This window comes from Chanos chanos, chromosome 9 (genome assembly GCF_902362185.1).
Source record: "Chanos chanos chromosome 9, fChaCha1.1, whole genome shotgun sequence".
Taxonomy (NCBI): domain Eukaryota; kingdom Metazoa; phylum Chordata; class Actinopteri; order Gonorynchiformes; family Chanidae; genus Chanos; species Chanos chanos.
The window spans coordinates 1629859-1656180 of record NC_044503.1 but is presented as its reverse complement, the minus strand read 5'-3'; the positions used below and the strand labels follow the sequence as shown (position 1 = coordinate 1656180).

The following is a 26322-nucleotide window of genomic DNA, read 5'->3' as shown; positions in this document are numbered from 1 at the left end:
AGCCGTATTTTCACTCTTTTTCAAACCAGCTTTCTCTGGTGCAGCTTAGTCAACATGTAGCCATGCAGCTATGGAGATGTATGTTATGCAAATTGAATTCTTGCTTTCTATTTTTGGCTGGCCTTGGTTTCCCATCTGAGTCTGAACAACTGATACTGAAAATACGGTTCCATACTTCTGTGTGACGACGCACAGCTTGTCCCTAAATAAAGATCAATTTCTAAATCTTTAAATCAGTCCAAATTACCAAGTAGTTCAGCCAAAACAATATCAGCCAATGTATACCTTTACACAGACAAACATAAACTCATAAATAAACACAGACAACGCGTATTTTTACAATGTACCTGGAATTTAGGATTTTGATTATCAACGCCGTAGTAACAGAGCAGCGTAAGGTTTGAGACCCGAGACTTGGATTTTTAGTCGCCGTTCCCAGTTTTCCATGTGACACATGTTCCTGATCGTTTCGAGTGTGTTTATTTTGGATAGTTTTTTTTTGTTTTTTTTAAAACACGGATACAGTAGCCTTTACATGCTTCTGTGGAATTGATTTCCAGATGTCTAGAGGCGGCAGTAGGCCGTGAGGCAGGGTGGGCTAATGAAGCGTGCCCGCATGACAGGGATGATTCACGCTTTCAGTCTTGTGCTGGAACAACTTTAGCTTCTGATGACGAAACTGTTTGTTGTTAGCACACGAGTCACACTGTCCCTTTGAGAGGGTTAGCAAACACAGCTCTCCTGCCCACAGAGACTACTGGGATAGAGTGGGCCCTGGTGTCAGACTCTCTCTCTCTCTCTCTCTCTCTGCATGTGTGTGTAGTCCTTTCCCCTGTCTGGTCTCTGGGTGCTCTGCAGAGGAAACCAGAGTCTCTCTCTCAGGGGAATTGAAGACTCAGTGTGTCTACAGACGAGTAACAGTTCAGCTCGCATCTGACACAGCCTCCTCGTGTGGTCTGTACCAGCGCCGGGTCTGTGTGAGCCAGGGCGTCTTACTTCTCAACTCAGATAACGCCGACCCAAAGGTCAGTAGGTCACATCTAAGGACTCCACCTGTCTGGAACGGCTAAAACACGTTCTCGTGCTTTGTCAGGGTATATTCTTTTTCTTTAAATACAGTAGAACCTCTGTAGAGTGACGGCAGTGTTTGTGAACGGTGTATTCAGAGATGAACTTTCACACACGCAGTGAGTCTGCTGGTGTTGATCAGTGCTGTGTGAAATGCTTTTGAGTTGAGAGTTATTTTACAGTAAGTGGCAGCTGCACTGTCACAGTCAGAGGGTAGGGGGCGCTGTTTTCTAGCACTCTCATCATCACATTTGACTGTAGATTAAAGTAACACTAAAAGAAATGCTTATGTGATCAAAAACTGACACTCTGGCAGATGTTTCTGGAGGTCTCTTGTCTGGATGGTAGTAAGGCTTTCTTTAAACCCGCTACTGGACTTTCCTCATGGGAAACTGCACACGGAGTGAGGCCTTATGAGGGGGAGGTAAAACAGATCAGTTTGTAGTGGGAGGATAATCCCACAGAGAGGAGGAAAGCCAAGCGCTCTTCTTCATGAACTCAGCACATGATCTTTCTCTTTACACACTTTTATTGTGAAAAAAACCCAGTGCTCTTTACTGTCGTCAGCTCACAGCCGTTTGAGGAACTAGGTTCAGAATTGGGGCAGGGGACAGACGGGGGACAGACACGAAAACCTGTGATAATCTTTTCTTATCGTAAAGATTTCACACATCCGTGCCCCTCTCTCTCTCTCTGTTTCTCTCTCTCTCTCCCTCTCTCTGGCTCTCGTCTGGGTTTGACCTTGAGTGACCCCCCCCCCCCCCCCCCCCCCCCCCCCCCCCCCGTGCCACCATGCACTCCTCAGTTATTTTAAGAGGTGTGAGTCTTCACTTCAATTCAGTTCAATTCAATTCGAGTTTAGTCCTTCACAATGAGCAGTCACAAAGCATGGATATAAAATCCATGTAATTTTATATTTTTTTAAAATAATATTGTGTATTTTCAATGAGACTCTCCTGGATGATCTAAGGCTAGTGTGTGTCTGCATGTGCGTCTGTGTGTGTGTGTGTGTGTGTGCTTTAGGGGGAAATCATGGACATTCTTGCTGTGAGCTGCCAGTCTCTGTGGCAGGAGTGGGCGTTTGGGGTGGGGGCCACATCGGGCTCTTGGGGGTCATGGGAACTGTAGTACAGTTTCCGTTCAGCGTTTGGATTTGACTTCTATTAATAGAACAGGTCATACGTGTCAAATTTGAGAGAGAGAGAGGAGGCCGTGCAGAGCTCCTCAGAGGAGTCAGGAGGACCTGCACAGAGATCTGTACTCCCCTGACTGTCACCCCTGGAGGAGATCTGACCACAGTCACACAGAGACACAAATGAATCAGACAGATGCATGATACACCTGTGTAAATGCCCATTGCTCTCTCTCTCTCTCTCTTTCTTTCTCTCTCTCTCTCTCTCTCTCTCTCTGTCTCTCTTTCTTTCTCTCTCTCTCGCTCTCTCTGTCTCTCTCTCTGTCTCTCTCTCTCTCTCTCATTCATTTCAGAAGAAGAGAAGTTAAGAAGTTACTTATTGAACTTATTGAATGTGTGTTCTGTTCACATTTTTGTGGCAGAAGTTAAACAGAAATCATACACTTCGTGAGTCACCGGACAACTCGTTCGTCTAAATCCGTTATATGCCCTGATTACGGTTTATTGTAATTGTTGGCATAGAGCTAATTGTGTACACAAAAAATGCTCAGTTATCTATATTGTGACATAAAATATTTCCACATTTTCAATTTTAACTCATGGCTCTCAGAAAATATACAACAGTATAATTTTTCTCTCTAGAATAGGTGGCCTACAACTGCCAGCCCTATTACAGTTAGACATCTCCATGGTAATGGGTTGCCTAGTGTACAGGTGTGTGTTTGTGTGTGTGTGTGTGCGTGTGTGTGTGTGTGTGTGTGTGTGTATACCCCTGTGCCATCATGCTCTTTGCCTGACTGTTTGTGTTGTGTTTGGTTTGTGGGAGAGGAGGGGGTGGAAATGGCCGTTCCCTTGGTTTAAACATGTTATTATTCTGACTACGCCACTCATTGCTTTCTCCCTTTAAAGGGAGCGAAGGTATTTTTGACCATGTTGTGTGGAAATGTCTGTCTGTATCAAGAGAACACAAACTGAGTGGGTGTTAGCCTGGATGGGCTAACTTTAGCCTACTGGTCCCTCTGGGGGGGTTAAATAAAACACCCTGTCATCATCAGGGGCCAAGTGGGGCTAGGGGGTTGGGGTGGGGGTGGGGGTGGAACCCAAGATATTAAACAAAACAAAAACAAAAATCGACGTTTTATAACAGATGCATGACAAAATCCTTTAGTACAGATGCCATGTTTTGGTCCTGTGGGTGTTGCCGACATAGCCTGTCATGGTCTGTGGTTAAAACTGGTGAAAAAAAAAGTGAAAGAAAATTGGCATTTAGTTGAAGATGTGTTTTGAGTGTTTCAGCTTTGAGCTGCAGGATTCCAGTCTAATGTTTGTCAAACGTAACCTTGAACAGACCAGAAATCTTCACGTGAAGAAACTGTTTAAACTCATTGTCCACACTACACCTGTCTAGGAGCTTTGCAATAAAAATAAGGCGAAATAGAAAATGCTTTAAAAATGTCGTTTTCCTTTTTTATTTCAGAACGTTGTATATTTAGAGAGAAACACAGAGAAACATGGGACGAAAGAAAATTCAAATTTCAAGAATCCTGGACCAGCGAAACCGGCAGGTACATGTCCTCATGCCTGGTCTGGCTTGTCCTTCATCCTCACCTTCATCTTCTTCATCTCTCCTGTGTCTCAGACAACCTAAAAATAACGCCAGATTTCCATTGTCTAGGTGACGTTTACGAAGCGTAAGTTTGGGCTGATGAAGAAGGCCTATGAGCTCAGCGTGCTGTGCGACTGTGAAATCGCTCTGATCATCTTCAACAGCACCAACCGACTCTTCCAGTACGCCAGCACGGACATGGACAAAGTCCTGCTCAAATACACCGAGTACAGCGAGCCACACGAGAGCCGCACAAACACAGACATTCTGGAGGTAGACTGCGCTCGTCTGAGCCCGCTCTGATCTGGTCTCTGTCTTATCCTACACAGAAACCTCTTATCAGTGAGAAATGGTTTATCTGTGTGTGTGAGTGTGTGTGTGTCTGTGTGTGTGTGTGTGTGTTGTTTGTGATTTGACTGTGGCGGGACATTGACGACTCTCTCTCTCTCTCTCTCTCTGTGTCTGTAGACTCTGAGGAGGAAAGGCTTGATGACTCTCTGTCTGTCTGTCTCTCTCCCTGTCTGTCTGTCTGTCTGTAGACTCTGAGGAGGAAAGGCTTGATGACTCTCTGTCTGTCTCTCTCTCTCCCTGTCTGTCTGTCTGTCTGTAGACTCTGAGGAGGAAAGGCTTGATGTCTCTCTGTCTGTCTCTCTCTCTCCCTGTCTGTCTGTCTGTAGACTCTGAGGAGGAAAGGCTTCATGACTCTCTGTCTGTCTTTCTGTCAGTCTTTCTGTCTGTGTCTGTCTGTAGACTCTGAGGAGGAAAGGTTTGACGACTCTCTCTCTCTCTCCCTGTCTGTCTGTCTGTCTGTAGACTCTGAGGAGGAAAGGCTTGATGACTCTCCGTCTGTCTCTCTCTCTCTGTCTGTCTGTCTGTGTGTCTGTAGACTCTGTGGAGGAAAGGCTTGACGACTCTCTGTCTGTCTCTCTCTCTCCCTGTCTGTCTGTCTGTCTGTCTGTCTGTGTGTGTGTGTAGACTCTGAGGACGAAAGGCTTGACAACTCTCTGCCTGTCTCTCTGTCTGTCTCTCTTTCTGTCTGTCTGTGTGTGTGTGTGTGTGTGTGTGTACACTCTGAGGAGGAAAGGCTTGACAACTCTCTGCCTGTCTCTCTGTCTGTCTCTCTGTCTGTCTGTCTGTCTGTCTGTGTGTCTGTAGACTCTGAGGAGGAAAGGCTTGACGACTCTTTGTCTGTCTCTCTCTCTGTCTGTCTGTCTGTGTGTCTGTAGACTCTGAGGAGGAAAGGATTGGGTCTGGATGGAGCGGATCTTGATCATGATGACTCTATGCACACGGGAGCAGAGAAATATCAACACAGCGAAGGCGTGGATCTCTCAGTCACCCGCCAACGCTACTATGTCAGTATTCAAAACGTTTAAAACCCTATATCGATATTCAAACCTTTTCATTAAAAACCCTATATCGATATTCAAACCTTTTCATTAATGCTGGTTTTAAAACGTTATGTCACGATTCAAACCTTTTCAGTAAAAACATTACATTGATATTCAAACCTTTTCATTAATACTTATTTAAAAACATTATCTCAGTACTCAAACCTTTTCATTAATACTTATTTAAAAACATTATCTCTGTATTCAAACCTTTTCATTAAAACTTAAACGTTCTATCAGCATTCAAAACGTTTTATAACCGCTTATTAAAACCGTTCCACTGTGAAGAGAAAAGCATGAGAGCAGTAGCACTGCAAAGCTGTTTCTAAACCACATCAGAGTGGCCCTTTATTCACTACATCTCTCTTTTTCTGCGAAAAGGCCAGCACGCTCAGGCAGTCAGCTGACGACAGTGCTTATTTATATCGTTATCTTTTCCATTAAAGATTCTCACAAAGCGGCCGTCTGGGCCAGAGTGCCGGGAAGAGGGTGAGGGTGTGTAGACCACGCATGGTTAAATTCGGGGTGGTGTTGTTTAGATGGAGACTGCGTGAGAGGAGGAAGACTAGGGTGACAGGGTGTGGTCAGTTAGCGCAGCGCACGTGAGCACCACCGACCCCCGCTGGGGTTTACACACGTCTCTCGGCTGTTTCCAGAATCTTCCATCAGCCTGAACAACGTGTCCGGCCCACAAACAGCCCTGTGGGGACAGAAGCTGATACGACGTGAACAGAGTGACTTCAGTAAATCAGCGGACAGGACTGCTGTCAAAATCAGCACCCCGCTCTGTTAGTTCAGTATGTCTGATAAAAGTCAAACTGCCGTGTGTGCGGAAACACAGTAAAAAAAAAAAAATAAAACAAAAGCAAATTAAAAAAAAAAAGGAAGTTACTCTTTAACTGTTTCACAGTATTCTTCTGCGTAACACTTTGGATTGTGGGAGATTCTGAGTGGTGCAGTTCAAAGTGAATGAAGGCTCGTGGAATGGAGTGAGAAACTTGAAACTGATTTATGTGGTAAAGTTTGACTGCACTAATTCTTTAAATTACAGCACGCTGATAATGAGCATCACTGCTAACATCATTTTAACCGAAAGTCTTAAAATAACAATTACCCATGTTCAGGTAAATAATATCTTTAGAGCAGGCTAGTTAAAGCTGACAGCTAGCATTGATTTGTCCTGGTATTGATCAGTCCTGTTATTGATCAACCCTGTTATTGACCCACTAAAGCAGGACCCTATGTGCTCCTGTTACCCGTGGTCATTTACAGTGACCGCGAATGCCCGTGGTCATTTACAGTGACCGCGAATGCCCGTGGTCATTTACAGTGCCAGTGAATGCCCGTGGTCATTTACAGTGCCAGTGAATGCCCGTGGTCATTTACAGTGACCGCGAATGCCCGTGGTCATTTACAGTGCCAGTGAATGCCCGCGGTCATTTACAGTGCCAGTGAATGCCCGTGGTCATTTACAGTGCCAGTGAATGCCCGTGGTCATTTACAGTGCCAGTGAATGCCCGTGGTCATTTACAGTGACAGTGAATGCCCGTGGTCATTTACAGTGAGTTGGGCTGAGGGGACGCTTGATCACACAGACAACACATACACAGAAGACAGTGTTGCAGTCATCGGTCGGAAACCCTAGCGATAAATTTACCACGGTTACTGAAATCTGACACACACAGACACAGTATCTGCGGTTACGCTAAGATCAAGGAGAGGTTTCTCTCACTGTGGGTACCATACACTTTACAGTAATGATCCAGCCACACTGCTGCCAGGACTCTAATCAAATTATTACAAACAAGTTTTTAACAGTATATTAAAAAAAAAAAAAAAACCTGTATTTAAATTTGTACTGCACTACGTGTTTGAACAGCTGGGCAGGTGTCACTTTGCTCTGTCTGCTCTAATCACTGCATAAAATCGGACTTGTTCCATGACGTGTCAGGTGGGACATAAAAAAGCATGTGATACTTGGGATCATTGAAGCAGATCGTGACTGTAACCGCCACATGGCATGAAACCGCACTCACCGGCTCATGGAACGCAGTTTAACCATCAGGCTGTTCTGCATTGCCGCGGGTGACTGGGGTTTGTGACCAGGTCACGTCATGCTCTCTGACTTGGCTGCTAATTTAATTTAATTTAATTTAATTTAATTTAATTTAATTTAATTTAATTTAATTTTATTTCTCTTTGATTTTCCACAGCCCCCCTCTCACATCCAGTCAGACGCTCCGCTAGTCTCACCTGGATGCGAGAACAGTTTTCCCAGCTCTCCCAGTCCCAGTCAGGGCTCTCACCATCGCTCCCAGTCCTTCAAACCTCTTGGACCACGCCCGGGTTCTAGCACTCCCACCTCCACCCACCCCCACTCTCCATACTTGGCCCCACACCCAGGTACAAGGCCCCTGCAGCCGGAAATGCAATATTGTGTGTGTGTGTGTGTTTGTGTGTGTTTGTGTGTGTGTATGTGTGTGTGTGTGTGCGTGTGTGTGTTTTTTTGTGTGTGCGCGTGTGTTTTTATGTGTGTGCGTGCGCGCGCGTGTTGACCACACTGTGTTTTTAAAATTGTTTTATTAATACTGTTTTTGTTTTGTTGTATCGGCCAGATACTGTAGATTCAAACCAAGCTAAAAGCCTCTGATTGTGGTAGAGGTAGTGGAAGTCCCCTGATACCTGCATCTTCCATCCCATTCAGTAAACTAATGGAATACAAACAGCACAAAAAGAGAATTTTAAAAAAGTGAATAACAGCTTAGAAAACAAAATGAATATACGATGAGTTTTTATGTCTTGTGCAGTGATCAGAATGCAATATTCATAATGAGCAAACTGCACTGACCAAATGTATCATTTGGTATCGCTCATTATATAATCGGTTGTATCTGTTATAATTAGATGCAATCGATATCGCTGTCCTCACAGACCATCGTTTCATACACCCACCACGTTCATGATCTTATTTTCACCCTTTCATGTTTTGTTTTTTGTTGTACACTGTCACAAAGAGAAGTTTACTTCAGTTGGTGTTAGGTGTAGTTAAGTTGGTGTTGGGTGTAGTTAAGTTGGTGTTGGGTGTAGAGATGTTGGTGTTGGGCGTAGTTAAGTTGGTGTTGGGCGTAGTTAAGTTGGTGTTGGGCGTAGTTAAGTTGGTGTGGGGCATAGTTAAGTTGGTGTTGGGCGTAGTTAAGTTGGTGTTGGGCGTAGTTAAGTTGGTGTTGGGCGTAGTTAAGTTGGTGTGGGGCATAGTTAAGTTGGTGTTGGGCGTAGTTAAGTTGGTGTTGGGCGTAGTTACGTTGGTGTTGGGTGTAGTTAAGTTGGTGTTGGGTGTAGTTAAGTCGGTGTTGGGCGTAGTTAAGTTGGTGTTGGGTGTAGAGATGTTGGTGTTGGGCGTAGTTAAGTTGGTGTGGGGCATAGTTAAGTTGGTGTTGGGTGTAGTTAAGTTGGTGTTGGGTGTAGAGATGTTGGTGTTGGGCGTAGTTAAGTTGGTGTTGGGTGTAGAGATGTTGGTGTTGGGCGTAGTTAAGTTGGTGTGGGGCGTAGTTAAGTTGGTGTTGGGCGTAGTTAAGTTGGTGTTGGGTGTAGTTAAGTCAGTGTTGGGCGTAGTTGGTGTTGGGTGTAGAGATGTTGGTGTTGGGCGTAGTTAAGTTGGTGTTGGGCGTAGTTAAGTTGGTGTTGGGTGTAGAGATGTTGGTGTTGGGCGTAGTTAAGTTGGTGTGGGGCATAGTTAAGTTGGTGTTGGGTGTAGTTAAGTTGGTGTTGGGTGTAGAGATGTTGGTGTTGGGCGTAGTTAAGTTGGTGTTGGGCGTAGTTAAGTTGGTGTTGGGTGTAGAGATGTTGGTGTTGGGTGTAGTTAAGTTGGTGTTGGGCATAGAGAAGCTAGTGCCAGGTTTCGTGGCTGGTAAACTGGTTCAGAGTTTGTGGAATTGACCACAAATTTAACAGCGGTCTTACAGGAGCCAGTCTGGTTTAGTGCATCCAACTGCTGATGTAAATTATCCTGTGTTTTACAGAGGGGGGGGGGGCACCCAGAAAGCCCCCCCCCAGCTGCTCTACACTCCACTGTATAGTTAGATTAGCTAGATTAGCTATCTGTGCACACACAGGAAGTTCCCCTGCTTTGTGAAACAGCTCCCGCCTCCCACACACGCACACACACGCGCACACACACGCGCACACAGACACAGACACACACATACACACACGCACAGACACACACACGCACAGACACACACACGCACACACACACGCACACACACACACACACGGGCACACCCCCCCTCCTCCCCATGTGTGAAACGGAGGCTTTAGTCTGAGTTGTGGTTTCTTCTGCGCGCTGTATTGCACCTGCTGGATAGGAGACATCAGAGCGGCACCGAGCTCTTCTTGCCCCGTTGCTATTAGTAGCCATGTATGGGAATAAGACTCAGCCTCTTCACTCGAATCATGTGGTCACACTGCAGTCGTCACAATGAGCCCTGACACTCGCCTAGGCACGCAGACTGGAGACTGCCTCCATCACCTCTTAGATTCTAATATCAGGTCGTACAACAATGGCTTTGATGGCCTGGGCAGTGTGTGTGTGTGTGTGTGTTTTGGCTCGTACAGTAGGACGGAAAATTAGTGTCTCTTATCTGTATTATCTAACAGACAGGTGTCATTCATAGATACGCACTGGAATTTTTTTTAAAAGCACTTCTCCTTTGAAAGAGAGGGACACCACACGAATGTGCCTGCGCGCGCGTGTGTGCGAGTGTATGTGTGTGTGTGTGTGTGTGTGTGTGAGTGAGAGAGAGAGAGAGAGAGAGAGAGGTGTGAAAGATGATTGAAAAACACTTCTCCTTTGAAAAAGAAAGAGAAAGAGAGAGAGAGTGAAAGAAAGAGAGAGAGGGACGGAGAGAGAAAGATAGGAGAATAAAATAGAATCTTGCCCACATCTTGTTTTTCACTTCCCTATGTGTGTATATATGTGCGCGTGTGTGCGCGCGCGTGTGTTTGTGTGTGTGCGTGTGCATGTGAAGGTATTGGCTACTCGATGTTCTCCCATGGTAACCTGAGTCGGACGTTGGATATGAAGACGCCGCCCCCTCTGAATCTGGGCAGTGATGGGCGTCGGATGGACACGTACCCTGGACTGACCAGTACTCGAAACAACCTAACTAATGCTGTGAGAGGCCATGTTAGAACATTCTAGAACATTCATTCTAGAACATTCGCCCTTTACAACTAATAGAGGCAAATCGCTTTCCCTATGCTGTGTTTTGAACAGGTCTTAATTACGTAATTAATAAACCTTAATAAACTGTTCAGTATGGGTTGCAGTGTTTGTTGTAACAGGCTGTAACAATGTTCATTTCATTTATGAATGGCTTCAAACATCACCTCATTTCATGTTGCTTGAAAAACACACGAATCAGTGATAGCCAATCCAGTTAGATTAAGGAATAGATTTGAATTCCTCTCTGTAATTGGATGTTTCCCTGTGTCAATCAGAGAATGCTATACCAGAGTATGCATCCCAGCAACCACATGCTGGCCATGTCTAAGGCGGGCCTACTGGGACACAACCTGGGAAACTACGGCTCGCCCGGTGAGAGTCCCGCCCCATCAGAGAATAAAAGCACAATCGGAACGATGTCTTTCCACATTAACAAACACAGCCAGCGTCCTCTCAATGAGACTGCACACCTCACCGTTTGGTTTATTTACACGAGTTATGTTTCTGTGGCTCCCGGAGATAGCAACTGTTCCTCTCTCTCATTAGATTACGGTCACACGGGTTTCTCTCACACTGTGGGCGTCCCGCGCGGCTCAGCCAACACCTGGCAATCCCTGGCACACCAAGACACCCACCAGTCCCTCACTAGCCCCAGGTAAAATCCCAATCTCCAGCCTTCAATCTAATCTAATCTAATCTAATCTAATCTAATCTAATCTAATCTAACGTGAACTAATCTAATCTAATTTAATTTGATATTACAAAATTATGGTATACAAACATTACACACCACAAAGTTCTCTGCAAGTATTGACATCTGTGGTGTGAAACTGTCTGAAGTTATTTCACAGTTGTACTGGTGTTACTGGTTAATAATGCTGTTACTGGTGGTTGCTGCTGGTTTGGGGTAATGTTGCTCGGCTGAGTGTGTACTGTGTCAAATGGGATGGCATTATGTCGCTCTGTTTGTCACATGGAAAATTTCTGTATGGCTTTAGTCTCTGAAAAAGTAGTCATAAGTATGTATGTGTTAAGGGACTTTCTCTGAATTTGTATTGGTTTTTTTTAAACGTGAAAGTCAAGAGCAAATGTCTGGGTTTATTTAGAAACTCGATTCATTCTGAAGTTCTGCTCTGTTCTTATCTGCAGCATGTCTGCGGGAGGCGGACCTTACTCGACACAAGCAGGAGACTCCCCTCCTGGCTCCTCCCTCAACCTCAGCATCAAATCAGAACGCATGTCCCCGGATCAAAACTGCTCCCCGGCCACGCCCTCCGCCCATCACGGGGCTCAACCCTCACCGATGGGTGAAGCCGATTTAGCGAACCGCCCACCTCCAGAGGCGTTCCCCATAGAGCGGGATGGTTACCATAAGAGCAGCTACCCGGGCCAGCACGGCAGTGGGCGGGGCATGGCGGAGGACAGAGGTGTGTGTGACAGACAGGCAGAGACTGAGGAAGGCTGGCAGAGATAGCCACACCCTCGCACCCTCCCTATTGGTTCCCCACCAGGTCACTACCCATCCAACTCACCAGTGTTAACCCTAAAGGTGTCATTTTAAAGTTGATACACGTCCACGCTCTGTAGAGTAAACGCAACTAAGAGAGGATCGGAAACCGGCCCGACTCCTACATTTAACGTCATAATTCGTTTTAGTGCTTATATGAGCAAAGATTTCATTGGAATGTGTAATTACAATAGCGTAGGTACCAGGGCACTGGTGAATCGACACATGTACGTTTGCTCTGCAGGAAAGAGAGTGTGAGGGAGAGGACAGTGATGGCAAACGTGAGGAAAAGGGAACCCGTGACGTGCCAGTCCACAGAACGTTCCGTTTCATTTAGAATCAGCGCAATCTTCAGTCCCCCAACGCAGTGGTCAGTTTCCACAGAATCTTTAGAATGGCCCCTCCCTCCCTTCCCATGCTCCCCCAGCCAATCCGCAGTCACACGGCAGAGAGTCCAGAATAACCGAGAGAAGCCTCCCAACCCTGACCTTTGTGTGTGCAGTAATTAAGCCCTGGCTCTTGCTTTTCATTACAATATACATAATAAACACGGACTAGTCCCTACAGAGCCACCAGCTACTCTAACCCTGCAGCTTCTCAGACTTATGGTGATAAACCAGCAATTGCAGATCATCAAATTTTATGTATATATATATATATATATATATATATATATATATATATATATATATATATATATATATATATATGTGCCACACACACACACATATATAAAATATTTATATATATATAATATATATATATATATATAAATAACATATACAAAATGAAAAAGTAGAGCACAAGGTAGAGTGATCATTGCTGGGCTGTGCTGAAGTTTCAGAACAGTTGGACAGGTTTGAATGGGACCAGTATGTCTCCATGATTATGGCTACATGTATGTTTATGGGGAAATAACAGCATTTACTCTCACTTTCAGTCTGTCAATTTAAAAGGTTTAAAGTAGACAAACATGAATCACAGCTATGCCTCTGTGCAGTTAAAAGAATACATATCATTTCATCTTATTTCACCTTTGTCTGAAATCATTTTCCCGTAGAAGTTTAAGACAAACTTTCCAACCAAACTGAAATGGGTTAGGATTAGGGTAAGATAAATTATATGCTAATATACAATATATCAACACTCTCTCTCGTGTGATATTGCTTTGTTCTACAAACAAGGCTGTTTATCAAGTAATTTGAGACAACAAATTATGTTTTGTTTTTTTTATTTGGCTCCGCCGACAAAAGTAGTTCCCTCAGGATTACATTTACAGGTGTTGTCAAGCGACGCATAACCAGTTTCTTGACTGCAGGTTAGTTAGCTGGCTAGCGAGCGACCTGCTTTTATCATACATGAAAAGGCTAGTTAGCTCATTTCCTTCACACCCAACAGCAGGTTCATCAGCTACTTTTCATCATGCATGTAAAAGCTAGCTATACAGTAGGCAAGCAAGCCACTTTTAATCATAGCCCAACAGCGGGCTAGCTAGGTTCCTTTTTTTTATCATTTTATTCTATATCATAGAATATATATATATATATTCTCAGGGACCCTTCAGTTTATGTTTCCTTTAATGTTTTAATGTATGTAATTTCATAATTTGCATAATTAGCAATTCTAGCCAGACCTGCATCTGATGGAAGATTCATTTTGACCTACGTGTTTAAAAATAGTTTTGCATTAAGAAGGACATTTGTTCACTTTTGTAAGGGAACGTCTTATCTCAGAAGGTAGCGCTGGTGATGATCTGTACGGCACCTGTCTGAGATAAAGTCCAGATGGTTCTAAAGCTTCTGACACCAAAGAGGAAAGGTGGGGAACTGTGTGAATATCTGGTTTCCGCTGAGTTTTCTTTTCTTTTTCTTTTTTTTTTTTTTGCTGTTGTTTTTCCATGCAGACCTGAGACAGTTTTAGGATAAAATGTTAAAGCATTTTTTTAAAAAAGATTTTTGTATATCTGCTTAAAAATAATTAATTGTTTGGTTGTTGATTCATGATATATTGATTCACATTATTTCATGTTATTTAGCATAACTCTGAATTAATTCATAATGTTAATGTTTGTGTGTATTCAGCTCGGCTTGATTTTTATGTATCAGTTCATTTTTACAGATGAATATTAAGATTTTGTTCCAAAAAACAAAACAAAAAAGCGCTTAATTTGTCTTTTTTTGTAACCTACCAGAATCCCGGTGAAATTGAATGTGTTGTCCACCAGAGGTCAGCACATGTGCATGTCTGATAAACCTCAACCGTGTGCCGCGCCAAAAGCTAGAACCCTGCCGGTTGTGTAATATTTATTTTATTCTAATAAAGAAGGGTGACGTCATCGCTGAGAATACCAATCAGGTGCCTCGCGTCGATCTGAAAAGCCCCAGTTTACCTATCACATCTGATAAACACATATTGACTTAAATCTGGCATAAAGCTTTCTGTGGCTCTCGGAGAGAAAGCATGCGTCACGTGTTGTACCTGTGTAGTTATGGTGCGTTCCATGTACCTCTTAACACTGACGTTCTGACGTGTTCCTTGTGTGAACTCTTGATTCTTTGAACACCTCGTGATAACTGGGAAATCCAACCTAAATCTACTTAAACGGATCCTGTCGGTAGCAGAAGTGATTCCTCAGATTATGGCTTTAAACTGAGCACAAACGTAGATTTGTCTCGTGTCAGCATCTTATACTTTGTGGGTCACTACAAACGTTAAGATTCAACAGGATGGGGTATGACACATTTTCTCAAACGAATTCTCTGTAATCCATTTCGCAAACACATATCTAAATAACTCGAAGCCTTTTGAACCAAGAATAACACAATTGGCTAAAATTACCTCTCTTCCCAGACCGTCAGCACGGCCCCCTGTCCTCCCAAATAAAAAGAGGGCTGTCCGAGGTCACGTCTGGGCAGGTCCCCGGAGAGGAGACGCAGGCTACAGGGGTCAAGACTGAATAGAACACGGCCCCTGTCACTATAGCAACAGCCATGACAACCACCCGGGCCTCCGTCCAGCCATGACAACTCAGCCAGGCCCGAAAAATCAGATGCACTTAATGAATGTGATTATATAGATATGTCAACGCCTTTACCTTTTATTTCATTACAACGCAGTCTCGCTCCCAGACGAGTCAACAGGCACTCAGTACGGCAGAAAATCAGCCTGTCTGAACGACGACTAGACATTATTTGTGTCCTATAGCTGGGGGGCGACGGGTTGACGTACAGGAGAAAATTTCTCACAGGGACGACAAAACGATGCGCTCCCTCCTCTCTCAGTTCGCAAATTAGCAGTTAAATCAGCCAGGCCATACAAATCTGCCATAAGCTACTTGTTTTGATAATAAATCCGCGTTCGCCCCACTATCAGACCGTCGTATCCTATAGCCTGCTGTTTAGGGTAATTTTCTAGGTCTGGAACATTGACTATTAGTCAAAACCCAACAGACAGAATGGGCCCATTGGTTGTAGAGAGTGAATCAATATAACTTAAAGATCTGATCACCTTGTGATCAACCGCGGCAACCAAACATTACCTTCTAATTAGCAGGCCTATCATTTCCTTAACAAGAAGACTTTCACCTTCAGAAACCAGTTAGAAAAATGAAATGATACGATTAAAATAACAAGTTAATAATTTCTGCGTGCTGGGTTAAACCGTAAAACAACTGTTTATTTAGTGGCGACACACAAACCCTCCGTCACCGGCAACAAAAGAAAAACCATACTGTTTATACATCTGGGTTTTACACGGATGTCGTAGCAGTACATATAAAGGCAACGTGTGTTTTCCGCTATTTACCCGGTGCTACCCTGTGATGTGGACACCAGACCGATTTCTACGGAGTTTAAATTGACGTAAATAGTGTCCAATGAAGCCAAGCAGCTAATAAAAAGCACAGACAAGCGACCGTCTGACCCCGGATTCAGCACGGCTGTCCGTTTGGTCTGCGTGTGGAAGTGGAATAATATCGCTAATAAATCTTGTCATCTGTCAGACAGACACCCCCAGGACCTCAGCCGGCCGCAAACACGGCACAGGAACGGATACAGAGGGGTTAGCCCGCACTCTTGATACAAATCAAACTTTATTTTACAGTTAAAGTTCACTGTAAAAATAGATTTTACTCTCTTTTAAAATGAGAGAAATAATTATTTTATACCATTAATATATTGCAGTAGGCTATATATGTGTTTGTTTTATTTAAGTGGTGTGTTGACGGTTCCCAGACAGCGCTGGTGTGAAAATGATCATTCAGGTTCGTGTGAAATGAGGGAAAAAAAAAAGTGGAACTATTTTCTTTTCCCACCGTCAGGGCTGTTGATTCTTAATCAGCATGACCGCAGACAGACAGTGTGTGTGTGTGTGTGTGTATCAATATAACAGAAGAAGGTAAAAATATACCGTGTTTGTTCATTGAGAGGAAGTAAAGTATCAGTCACTGTGTCAGAGGTATCACAGAGACTAAAACCAAACACCCCCCCCCCCCCCCCCCCCCCCCCCCCCCCCACACACCCTTTTTTTTTTTTTACTGTGATATAAGGTCATTGCGCACACACACACACACACACACACAGACACCTTTTTTTTTTTTACTGTGATATAAGGTCATTGCACACACACACACACACACAGACACACCCTTTTTTTTTTACTGTGATATAAGGTCATTGCGCACACACACACACACACACACACACACAGACACACCCTTTTTCTTTTACTGTGATATAAGGTCATTGAAATAAAATGTGCTTTTAAGACTAGACACGGGGTGGGAACGTCACCAGAGAACACAAAAGCAGCCACCGTCTTCAAACCACATTTCACATTTTTATTAAAACACAGGATTTTCTTAAAACGTTTCGCACACAGTTCAAGGAGGATCACACCATGCATTCACCTCGATCTCACCTCATCAATCAGGTTACAAACAAACAAACAAACAACAACGCGGTGTGATTCAAAAGACAGTCAGTCGTGGAATTCGCGATCTCTGCCGTACATCTCTAGCAGGCGATGCCATTCACGCACGTGACCCTGCCCTGTGCACTGCTGGGGTCTAGAGAGAGAGAGCACAGCTGTGTGGCACTGGGGAAGAAGTAAATAAACAGATGAATTAAACCCATGATCTGCAGGGCATTTCAGGCCCACAGCAGACGTGTTCTCATGTCTGTGTGTCGTCTGTGGAGTGGCAGACTAAACCCTGGGTCAGAGAGGAGAGGAGAGGCGTGTTTGTCACTCTCTCAAAACGCTGAACACTGTTCTGTCAGCAAGCTCTAGTGGCCAGAGAGATACACACCTGCTCCAGGAACAGACGGATGCAAAAGAAGAAAGAAAAAAAAACAAACCCTAATAATCACTGTTTTCTCTTTGTAACTCTGCTGGTTTCTCCCTTTTCTGATCTGACTTTGCTTCCCTGAGTTCTCAGGCACTTGAAATGTCTTTGCTCAAAAAAAAAAGAAAAAAAAAAGATGACATCACTAGAACACGGTTATTACATAACTCAGATATGATCATAACGTACGTACAGCAGTCTAAGCCCCATTAATGCTGATCACTGTCTGTCAGAAGCTGAGGGTCCTGATTCTAGTCTCGGTGATTTAAAATGATTAAGTTAAACTCAAACTCAATATTTTTTTTTTTTTTTTTTTTAATGTTATAGTGATCAAATGGAAATCGTAAAAGAAAAAGTAAATAAATACAAGGTAACACTATCTCTCTGAAAAGTTTTAGACAGATTTAAAACATGAAACCTCAGTGCTAAACTGGTCAGTCGCTGTGGAAAACCACAACCTCTCTCCCACATTTCCTCAAAATGACAGTGATCAGAAAACAGAATTAAACACTCCCATAATAACTCTCCCTCTCACGTAGAACGGGACACTTAGACTCCAGACTATAACCGTCAAAATCTTTTGCCCTGACAAAACGTGTGTGTGTGTGTTTGTGTGTGTGTGTAGCTGTGATAACCTGACAGGTACCACAGTGTATCTGGTTGTCCGACACCGGATGTTTTGGGCTTGAGGGCACAAGCGTCATGCATTAAGCCCCTGGAGCGGAAGGAATTTTTGTTTCCGGGAAACATTCCAGAACTTCCCTCAGTTTTGCATGAGGTACTGGTGGAAGTAGATTCCAAACAGGCTGCTGATGACCTGGCAGGCGGCGACCCACCAGGCCAGGAAGGCGAAGAGGCCTCTGAAGAAGAGCGGCGTGAGGACGGATCGTAGCGCTGCGAACACCTGAGCCAGGTGAGCCACCGTGGCCTGGACATCCTCCTCCACCTCCTCAAAGTCCTCCTCATCCTCCAGTCTGGGAGCAGGAGGAGGCACGGTGGGAGCGACCACTGCTGGAGTCACACCAGGAGTCTCTGGGACCAACCCCCATGAGTAGTCACCTGACACAACACAGCCAATCACAAACAGTCCCCTCATCACATGGTGAAACTGACTTGAAACGCTCTTCCAATCATATGTCAACATGTAAATGAGCAGATAAAAGTGGTTTGAATGTGTTTTTCAGTGAGATGAAGTGTGTAAACAGTTTATAGAAGGAAGTGTGTTAACATTTTCTGTCCTTTATTTCTGGGTTCTGACATGATGAAGGCCAGAGCAGCCATGTGCAGGTGTGAGGGATGTTTACCTAAAGACTTGAGAGCTAGCGTTGAGAAGAGAATGAGGAGAACAGGTAAGAGATACTGTAAGGTCACCACAGTCAGGTAACAGAACACACGCGTCACCTGCAACAACACAAACAGAACAAACAGAGAAAAGATAAGCAAGAGTGCCTGAACACACACACACACACAGACACACACACACACACCGCACACACACACACACACACGCTTCCTCTCTGACACTTTAATGTAACCCTGTATACCCTATACCTCTCACTCTATAGCCTATACATCTATACCCTATACCTCTCACTCTATAGCCTATACATCTATACCCTATGTCTACATCAAGGGTGTCAAAATCCAGTCCTGGAGGGCCACGGCCCTGCTGTTTTTCTCGTCAACCAACTAAATACAATCTCTGATTGGCTGAAGAGCGTGCACACCTGTTTTCAAGGTGAAAATCGACAGGTAACTAAGAGGTGAAAACAAAAACCCACCTGACCCTGGCCCTCCAGGATTTTGACATATGTGATCTACATATATATCTGTATCCCTATGTACAGTATACAGCATGTATAAGATACTATATATAGCTACTATATATCTTTATATCTATATCTATTTCTATATTTACATCTATACTTATATCTATACCCCCTGTGATAAGGGCGCATGGGTGAAGTTTAAGATACTTTCAGCTGTTACCTGTTTTCCCTGTTTCCCCTATTTCTTTTCATTTCTCATATGAAAAATAAGTGATTTAAAGACAGAAAAAGGGAGGCTGACCTTTCTCTGGATGTCAATAGCAGCTATACGCCCCGCCTCCTTTTTCATTTGCCCCACCCACTTCTGGGCAAGGTTGAGGTAGGCCTGCAGGTGGTACCGAGTGAGCGCCAGACGGAGCAAACACAGAACCACGACCGTCCACAGACGCACCGAGTCAAAGGTCGCGCTGGAGATCCTGAATATCACAAAACAAACAAACAACATCAAAAAAACACTTTAACCAGAAGAGCTCCATTCCTGCTGAGTCTTGGTTTTCAGTTCCTGTTTGGAGCAGGTCCAGCGTTAAACAGGACAGAATATTTAAAGACTACACCACGACAGAAACCTCATACCAGCGAAGACCAAAACCTCCGAGGGTTAAACCGTTTGTCTGGGGAAGGGTGTTGATTTCCCCAATGCTAAACACAGGATACAGACTCTGAGTAACGGACAGCCGTAGTCTTTCCCATCCTCAGTGTAAACACAGCATACGGAGTCTTGCTCAGCTTTGTATCAGTAAAGTTAGTTGTGTTGAGGAAGATTGCTGACACAGACTGGTGTTTGTAATTAAGACGTGATGATGGAGCAGCTGAGCTGGTTATGTGCTACGCAGCTCTCAATGACCTATATGATCATATGTCATGGATTCACGAGGCCAGTGTGTATGTTACTATGTATCACACTGTCATTATCTGTTTCCATGGATACTCTTATCCTCAGAAGCCAAACGGGGGGGGGGGGGGGGCGGGCAAAAAAAAGATGAAAGAAAATATTGGGATAAGTCTGAAAGTGTCCTGAAGTTTGTTTTGGGCCGTATTTTAGGGCTTACTGTGACAGGACAGGAAGTGATGTCATGTACTGAGACACACTCACAGCGTGACTGTTGTCTTCCCCATGGGAGCGTTGCCTAAGAAGTCTCTGGCGATGGGCTTCACCCACAAAACCAGTACAACCAGTGGAGACAGGAAACTGGTGTGCAGGAGGATCCTTAAATGGAGCGGTCAGGAAAGGAGGGTTACGTATGTGCATTCATTTCTGTCTTGGCAGTGTTGTCATTGGTGAAGAGAACCAATCAGAAACACATGCTTTTTGTTCTTACTGAATGATTGGCCTGTCTGAGTTCATCTGGACGGCGTCTAAGTGTGTCTGAGCCAACCGGAGTCCAGGAAAAGCAAGCAGCGCTCCAATAAAAGCACAAATGGCCGCCAAAGCCAACTTGACCGTCAGTTTGGTGAAAGGAACTCTGAGAGAGATATAACACACAACGTTGTTAGGGTGTGTGTGTGTGTGTCTTTAACTGTATGCATATAAAAGCCATTTAACAACATGACAAGGGCATCGTGTGTGTGCCTGCTTACACACGCACGTGTGCGCGCACACACACACACACACACACACACACACACAGAGCAAATACTTACGACCACTCATATCCCTGCTGTTTGGCAAAAATCTCCAGGTTGTCAAAGAGACTATTAAACCCTGCAAGACAAAAATCAATCAGCGAGGCCACAGAGCGGGGAGAAAACAAAACTCGCGTTAAATGATTCATAATGGTTCTATAAACACTTCTGACCTGAGGTAAATGAGTATCTGAGCTTTTATTGACTGATTGGGTTCTGACTCAGTGCTAACACAGCTCCAATACTCTGTGTCCTTTTCCGTTTAAGTTCATCAAGTTTTGTCAGGGGTGTGTGTGTTAAAGCAACACCCAACACACAGCGGACACATGCCTGAGAGAGTCCTTATCACACACACCATTTATTCTGCTCAGTGAGAGGTCACAAGGTCACTGGGCGCTGAAGAGGACCAGGACAGGGCTGGTCAATCAAATCGTTAATAAATAAAAAAAACAATAGATGGATCTAATCTCCTGAGTGTTGTTTGATCTGTATCAGAAATGCAGACTAATGAGATGCACTCACTGTTATGATGTAGATGTCCTTCCCTCTATGACGGGTACTACCTAACACTTGTTTTTGTTGATGCTATATGTCAGAAGGTAAACGGCAGCTTTAGATTACGGAACTAGAGACTCACCTCTGTATCTGTCTGTGCTTCATTCTCTTATTCCCCATCAGTATTCTTACATTTGTATCTGCTCTAATACTGGACTTAGTGGTGGCACATATGGCACAGAGAGCCCGTTAATGACACAGAGAGCCTTTTAATGGCACAGAGAGCCCGTTAATGGCACAGAGAGCCCGTTAATGGCACAGAGAGCCCGTTAATGACACAGAGAGCCTTTTAATGGCACAGAGAGCCCGTTAATGGCACAGAGAGCCCGTTTATGGCACAGAGAGCCCGTTAATGGCACAGAGAGCCGTTTATGGCACAGAGAGCCGTTTATGGCACAGAGAGCCTTTTAATGGCACAGAGAGCCCGTTAATGGCACAGAGAGCCCGTTTATGGCACAGAGAGCCCGTTTATGGCACAGAGAGCCCGTTAATGGCACAGAGAGCCGTTTATGGCACAGAGAGCCCGTTAATGGCACAGAGAGCCGTTAATGGCACAGAGAGCCGTTAATGGCACAGAGAGCCCGTTAATGGCACAGAGAGCCCGTTTATGGCACAGAGAGCCCGTTAATGGCACAGAGAGCCCGTTAATGGCACAGAGAGCCGTTTATGGCACAGAGAGCCGTTAATGGCACAGAGAGCCCGTTAATGGCACAGAGAGCCCGTTAATGGCACAGGAAGCCCGTTAATGGCACAGAGAACCCGTTAATGGCACAGAGAGCCCGTTAATGGCCCAGAGAGCCCGTTAATGGCACAGAGAGCCCGTTTATGGCACAGAGAGCCCGTTAATGGCACAGAGAGCCCGTTTATGGCACAGAGAGCCCGTTTATGGCACAGAGAACCCGTTAATGGCACAGAGAGCCCGTTAATGGCACAGAGAGCCTTTTAATGGCACAGAGAGCCCGTTAATGGCACAGAGAGCCCGTTAATGGCACAGAGAGCCCGTTAATGGCTACATACTCGGTTTGTGTTCTGCCCGTCTTAAAACTGGTTTAGGATAAAAAACTTCAGCTAAATGAATAAACGTGAAGGACGATGAGTGGAAGCTGAGAGAAAGAGCCAGACCCAGACCTGGCTCGAGTCCAAACTCCAGGTAGTCCTCTCTCACCACCAGAACCAACATGGCCACCAGCAGAGAGAGGAACCCGAACGCCAGACACACGGAGCGCTCGCCACCCTCGTCCGAGCGGAAGTAGTGACTCATGAGGATGTGGAGAGTTCTCCTGGGAACGCTGGTCAAGGAAAACACGCTCACAGAGACAGACGACACCCACTCTTCACCGGGACGCCCGGCATGGATGTTTACAGAATACAGTGAGTGAGTGTTTTTATACAGTGCACTAATGTGAAGTTTCACTAATACACGCATTCACACCTGTTACCATGACAGCAGAGTAAGGGAGACATAAAAACCTCACACGTCATGTGATGTTTGTCGTAAAGGTGTCTACAGTAAAATCCATTCTAATCACTTTCACTACAAAAAAAGTTAAAATTATAAAGTTGTATTGTTATATTAAAACAATCATACAACCCATAAAACCACAGATTATTATTGCGACAAAACGAGTCCCAGCACTGTGACAGAGTCAGTGTGAGGGTGAGATGAAGCGTAACATTAAGGAGTCAGTGTGAGGGTGAGATGAAGCTTAACATTAAGGAGTCAGTGTGAGGGTGAGATGAAGCTTAACATTAAGGAGTCAGTGTGAGGGTGAGATGAAGCTTAACATTAAGGAGTCAGTGTGAGGGTGAGATGAAGCTTAACGTTAAGGAGTCAGTGTGAGGGGGAGATGAAGTTAAACGTTAAGGAGTCAGTGTGAGGGTGAGATGAAGTTAAACGTTAAGGAGTCAGTGTGAGGGTGAGATGAAGCTTAACGTTAAGGACTCAGTGTGTGGGGGGAGATGAAGCTTAACGTTAAGGAGTCAGTGTGAGGGGGGAGATGAAGCTTAACGTTAAGGAGTCAGTGTGAGGGGGGAGATGAAGCTTAACGTTAAGGAGTCAGTGTGAGGGGGGAGATGAAGCTTAACGTTAAGGAGTCAGTGTGTGGGGTGAGATGAAGCTTAACGTTAAGGAGTCAGTGTGTGGGGGGAGATGAAGCTTAACGTTAAGGAGTCAGTGTGTGAGGGTGATATGAAGCTTAACGTTAAGGAGTCAGTGTGAGGGGGGAGATGAAGCTTAACGTTAAGGAGTCAGTGTGTGAGGGTGATATGAAGCTTAACGTTAAGGAGTCAGTGTGAGGGGGGAGATGAAGCTTAACGTTAAGGAGTCAGTGTGTGGGGTGATATGAAGCTTAACGTTAAGGAGTCAGTGTGAGGGGGAGATGAAGCTTAACGTTAAGGAGTCAGTGTGAGGGTGAGATGAAGCTTAACGTTAAGGAGTCAGTGTGAGGGGGGAGATGAAGCTTAACGTTAAGGAGTCAGTGTGTGGGGGGGGATGAAGCTTAACGTTAAGGAGTCAGTGTGTGGGGTGAGATGAAGCTTAACGTTAAGGAGTCAGTGTGTGGGGGGAGATGAAGTTAAACGTTAAGGAGTCAGTGTGTGGGGGGAGATGAAGCTTAACGTTAAGGAGTCAGTGTGTGGGGGGAGATGAAGCTTAACGTTAAGGAGTCAGTGTGTGGGGGGAGATGAAGCTTAACGTTAAGGAGTCAGTGTGAGGGGGGAGATGAAGCTTAACGTTAAGGAGTCAGTGTGAGGGGGGAGATGAAGCTTAACGTTAAGGAGTCAGTGTGTGGGGGGGAGATGAAGCTTAACGTTAAGGAGTCAGTGTGTGGGGGGAGATGAAACTTAACGTTAAGGAGTCAGTGTGAGAGGGGAGATGAAGCTTAACGTTAAGGAGTCAGTGTGTGGGGGGAGATGAAGCTTAACATTAAGGAGTCAGTGTGTGGGGGGAGATGAAGCTTAACGTTAAGGAGTCAGTGTGAGGGTGATATGAAGCTTAACGTTAAGGAGTCAGTGTGTGGGGGGAGATGAAGCTTAACGTTAAGGAGTCAGTGTGAGGGTGATATGAAGCTTAACGTTAAGGAGTCAGTGTGTGGGGGGAGATGAAGCTTAACGTTAAGGAGTCAGTGTGAGGGGGGAGATGAAGCTTAACGTTAAGGATACAGGCAGAAGAAGACGGTCAGCACACACCAGATGGCTCCGATGTTGACTTCTTTACTGGCATCACACAGGCAGTAATAACCCTCAGTGAAGAGGTAGATTCCCATGGCATACACTGCAAAGTCTATCAGCCACTGATACTCCACAAAGAACCGCAGAACTACAGACAAGAGGGGAGACAGGCTTAAAGGAGCACACGGCACAGCGTTCAGACCAAGTCTCCTTAACGCAATACGCTAACAGGCCTACCCAGAGCGTCGATGACATTCACAGGCGTGCTCTCCAAATGCAGGTCAATGTCTTTGGGTACAGTCAGAGGCTTGTTCTCCCCGTGGCCATTTTGTCGCCTGAAAAAACAACTCGCTGAAATCACGCTCCCAAACAAAGAGAGAGAGAGAGAGAGGGAGAGAGAGAGAGAGAGAGGGAGGGGGAGAGAGAGAGAGAGGGAGAGAGAGGGAGTGAGAGAGAGGGAGTGAGAGAGGGAGAGAGAGAGAGAGAGAGAGGGAGAGAGAGAGAGAGAGGGAGAGAGAGAGGGGGTTGTTTTAAAACATTACTGGTTCACACCTGTCTCTCCTGCTGGGCTTTGGAATCTGTTTTCCTGCGAGCGCACACAGCTCTCCCTCAGACGGATGTTTGAATCGGAAAAGACTGCAGGAAGAAAACAGCTCGTCTTTAATAACATTTATAACGCTATTCAGTCATTAACTGCGTGAGACACACACACACACAAACCAAATAACCTTTGTTAAATCGTTCGGTAAATCTTGACAGTCAAGTTTCAAACTTACCTGCCGTTACACAGAAGCCATCGCGCGAAGGAACAGTGCGGGGCCATTCTCTGCATTATACTGGCGGCCAGTAAGCTGACAACCAGCTGCACGCCCATCAGGGCCTGTCAAATAACACACACGCGCGCGAGCGCGCACACTGACTGGCAAAGTCTGACAAGATCGCTTTTCATAAAGAAGTAACTAACCATCTACAAGGATTCACACCAAGAGTAATGTTATCCATGAAACCACAAAACGACTGCTACAGTTGACTCTGCTCAATGAAATGTGATTACAGGGCTGACAAACTGGGCTTTCCAAGAACATTTGGTCAAGTCGCGAGTGTGAGAATCCCTGGGGGTTGTGAGGGCGAAACATTAGTGTCTGTCAGTCAACTCTGAGTCTTGCAGTGTCCCATCGCAGGTGGCTAAGGCACCCCAGAGTATTGGCGTAACTCAGCGAAGAGAAAGTCATAGTAGTTAAGCTACGGACTAAAGAAACAACCTGAAACAGTTTTCCTGGTACAAAGGTTTCCGTGTACTACAATGACAGCACATTGAGCAACATATGTCTATTACAAACTGTGCAACAATGAAGAGGTTTGTTGTGTAAATACATCTGTCAACTGGCAAAACACCAAACAAGCAGAAATTAGCTAGCCTAGTTGCTACACTGGCACGCTGCTTAGCGACTTGCCTACATAGTTTCTGCTTGATGTTTTAGCTAGGTTGTGGCTACTGATGAATAATTGAGTAACTACAATTTAAAACTGCCTGAACAATTTTCACTTACCATTTTTGCGGTGTAGTTTTAATGAATGAAGTGGCTTCCCATGTATATGCACACTCGTGCAGCGGATCAAGTCCTAGAACAGCTGAAAGGGTATTGACATGTGCTTATTGCGCATGTCAGGACAAGTGGTGTTAAAAACCTCAGACACGATTGGCTGACAAGATACAACTACGATTTTATTGGCTCACTCGATGAAATTGTATCTCCGTTTCAAAGGCACTGAGGACAGAAATAAAACAGAGGGTAGGAGTACGATTAGCGTGTGTTGGAATGTTTGTTCGGCGCGCTGAAGTGGAGTGATTGAAAAACATTTGAGCCTGGAGACTTT

The 26322-nt window shown here is 44.9% G+C and overlaps 2 protein-coding genes across 2 annotated transcripts; one reads left to right on the top strand and one right to left on the bottom strand.

The window, feature by feature from the left end:
* Window positions 1-3711: 3711 nt before the first annotated feature.
* On the top strand, window positions 3712-11895 carry mef2b (myocyte enhancer factor 2b). Its single transcript, XM_030784203.1, has 8 exons — window positions 3712-3765; window positions 3876-4079; window positions 5033-5161; window positions 7411-7600; window positions 10225-10382; window positions 10697-10793; window positions 10968-11076; window positions 11571-11895. Exons 1-8 carry the CDS (start codon window positions 3712-3714, stop codon window positions 11893-11895), a joined length of 1266 nt encoding a protein of 421 aa, XP_030640063.1.
* A 4878-nt stretch (window positions 11896-16773) lies between these two features.
* On the bottom strand, window positions 16774-26066 carry tmem161a (transmembrane protein 161A). Its single transcript, XM_030784750.1, has 12 exons — window positions 25995-26066; window positions 25221-25324; window positions 24997-25080; window positions 24682-24779; window positions 24436-24592; window positions 22405-22556; window positions 20740-20800; window positions 20418-20561; window positions 20192-20305; window positions 19340-19514; window positions 18574-18670; window positions 16774-18328 (listed from the first exon to the last, which is right to left on the bottom strand). The coding sequence occupies exons 1-12, from the start codon at window positions 25995-25997 to the stop codon at window positions 18033-18035; spliced, it is 1485 nt and encodes a 494-aa protein (XP_030640610.1). The 5' UTR covers window positions 25998-26066; the 3' UTR covers window positions 16774-18032.
* Between the last annotated feature and the right edge of the window lie 256 nt (window positions 26067-26322).

Bases quoted from the DNA above. Each gene is read 5' to 3' on its own strand.
- mef2b (XM_030784203.1), top strand. From the start codon at position 3,712: ATGGGACGAAAGAAAATTCAAATTTCAAGAATCCTGGACCAGCGAAAC. The intron at 4,080-5,032 runs GTAGACTGCGCT...GTGTGTCTGTAG, and splicing joins CAAACACAGACATTCTGGAG to ACTCTGAGGAGGAAAGGATT. The intron at 5,162-7,410 runs GTCAGTATTCAA...GATTTTCCACAG, and splicing joins TCACCCGCCAACGCTACTAT to CCCCCCTCTCACATCCAGTC.
- tmem161a (XM_030784750.1), bottom strand. The intron at 20,562-20,739 runs GTAAGTATTTGC...TATCTCTCTCAG, and splicing joins CAGCAGGGATATGAGTGGTC to AGTTCCTTTCACCAAACTGA. The intron at 20,306-20,417 runs GTAAGAACAAAA...GCTCCATTTAAG, and splicing joins TCAGACAGGCCAATCATTCA to GATCCTCCTGCACACCAGTT.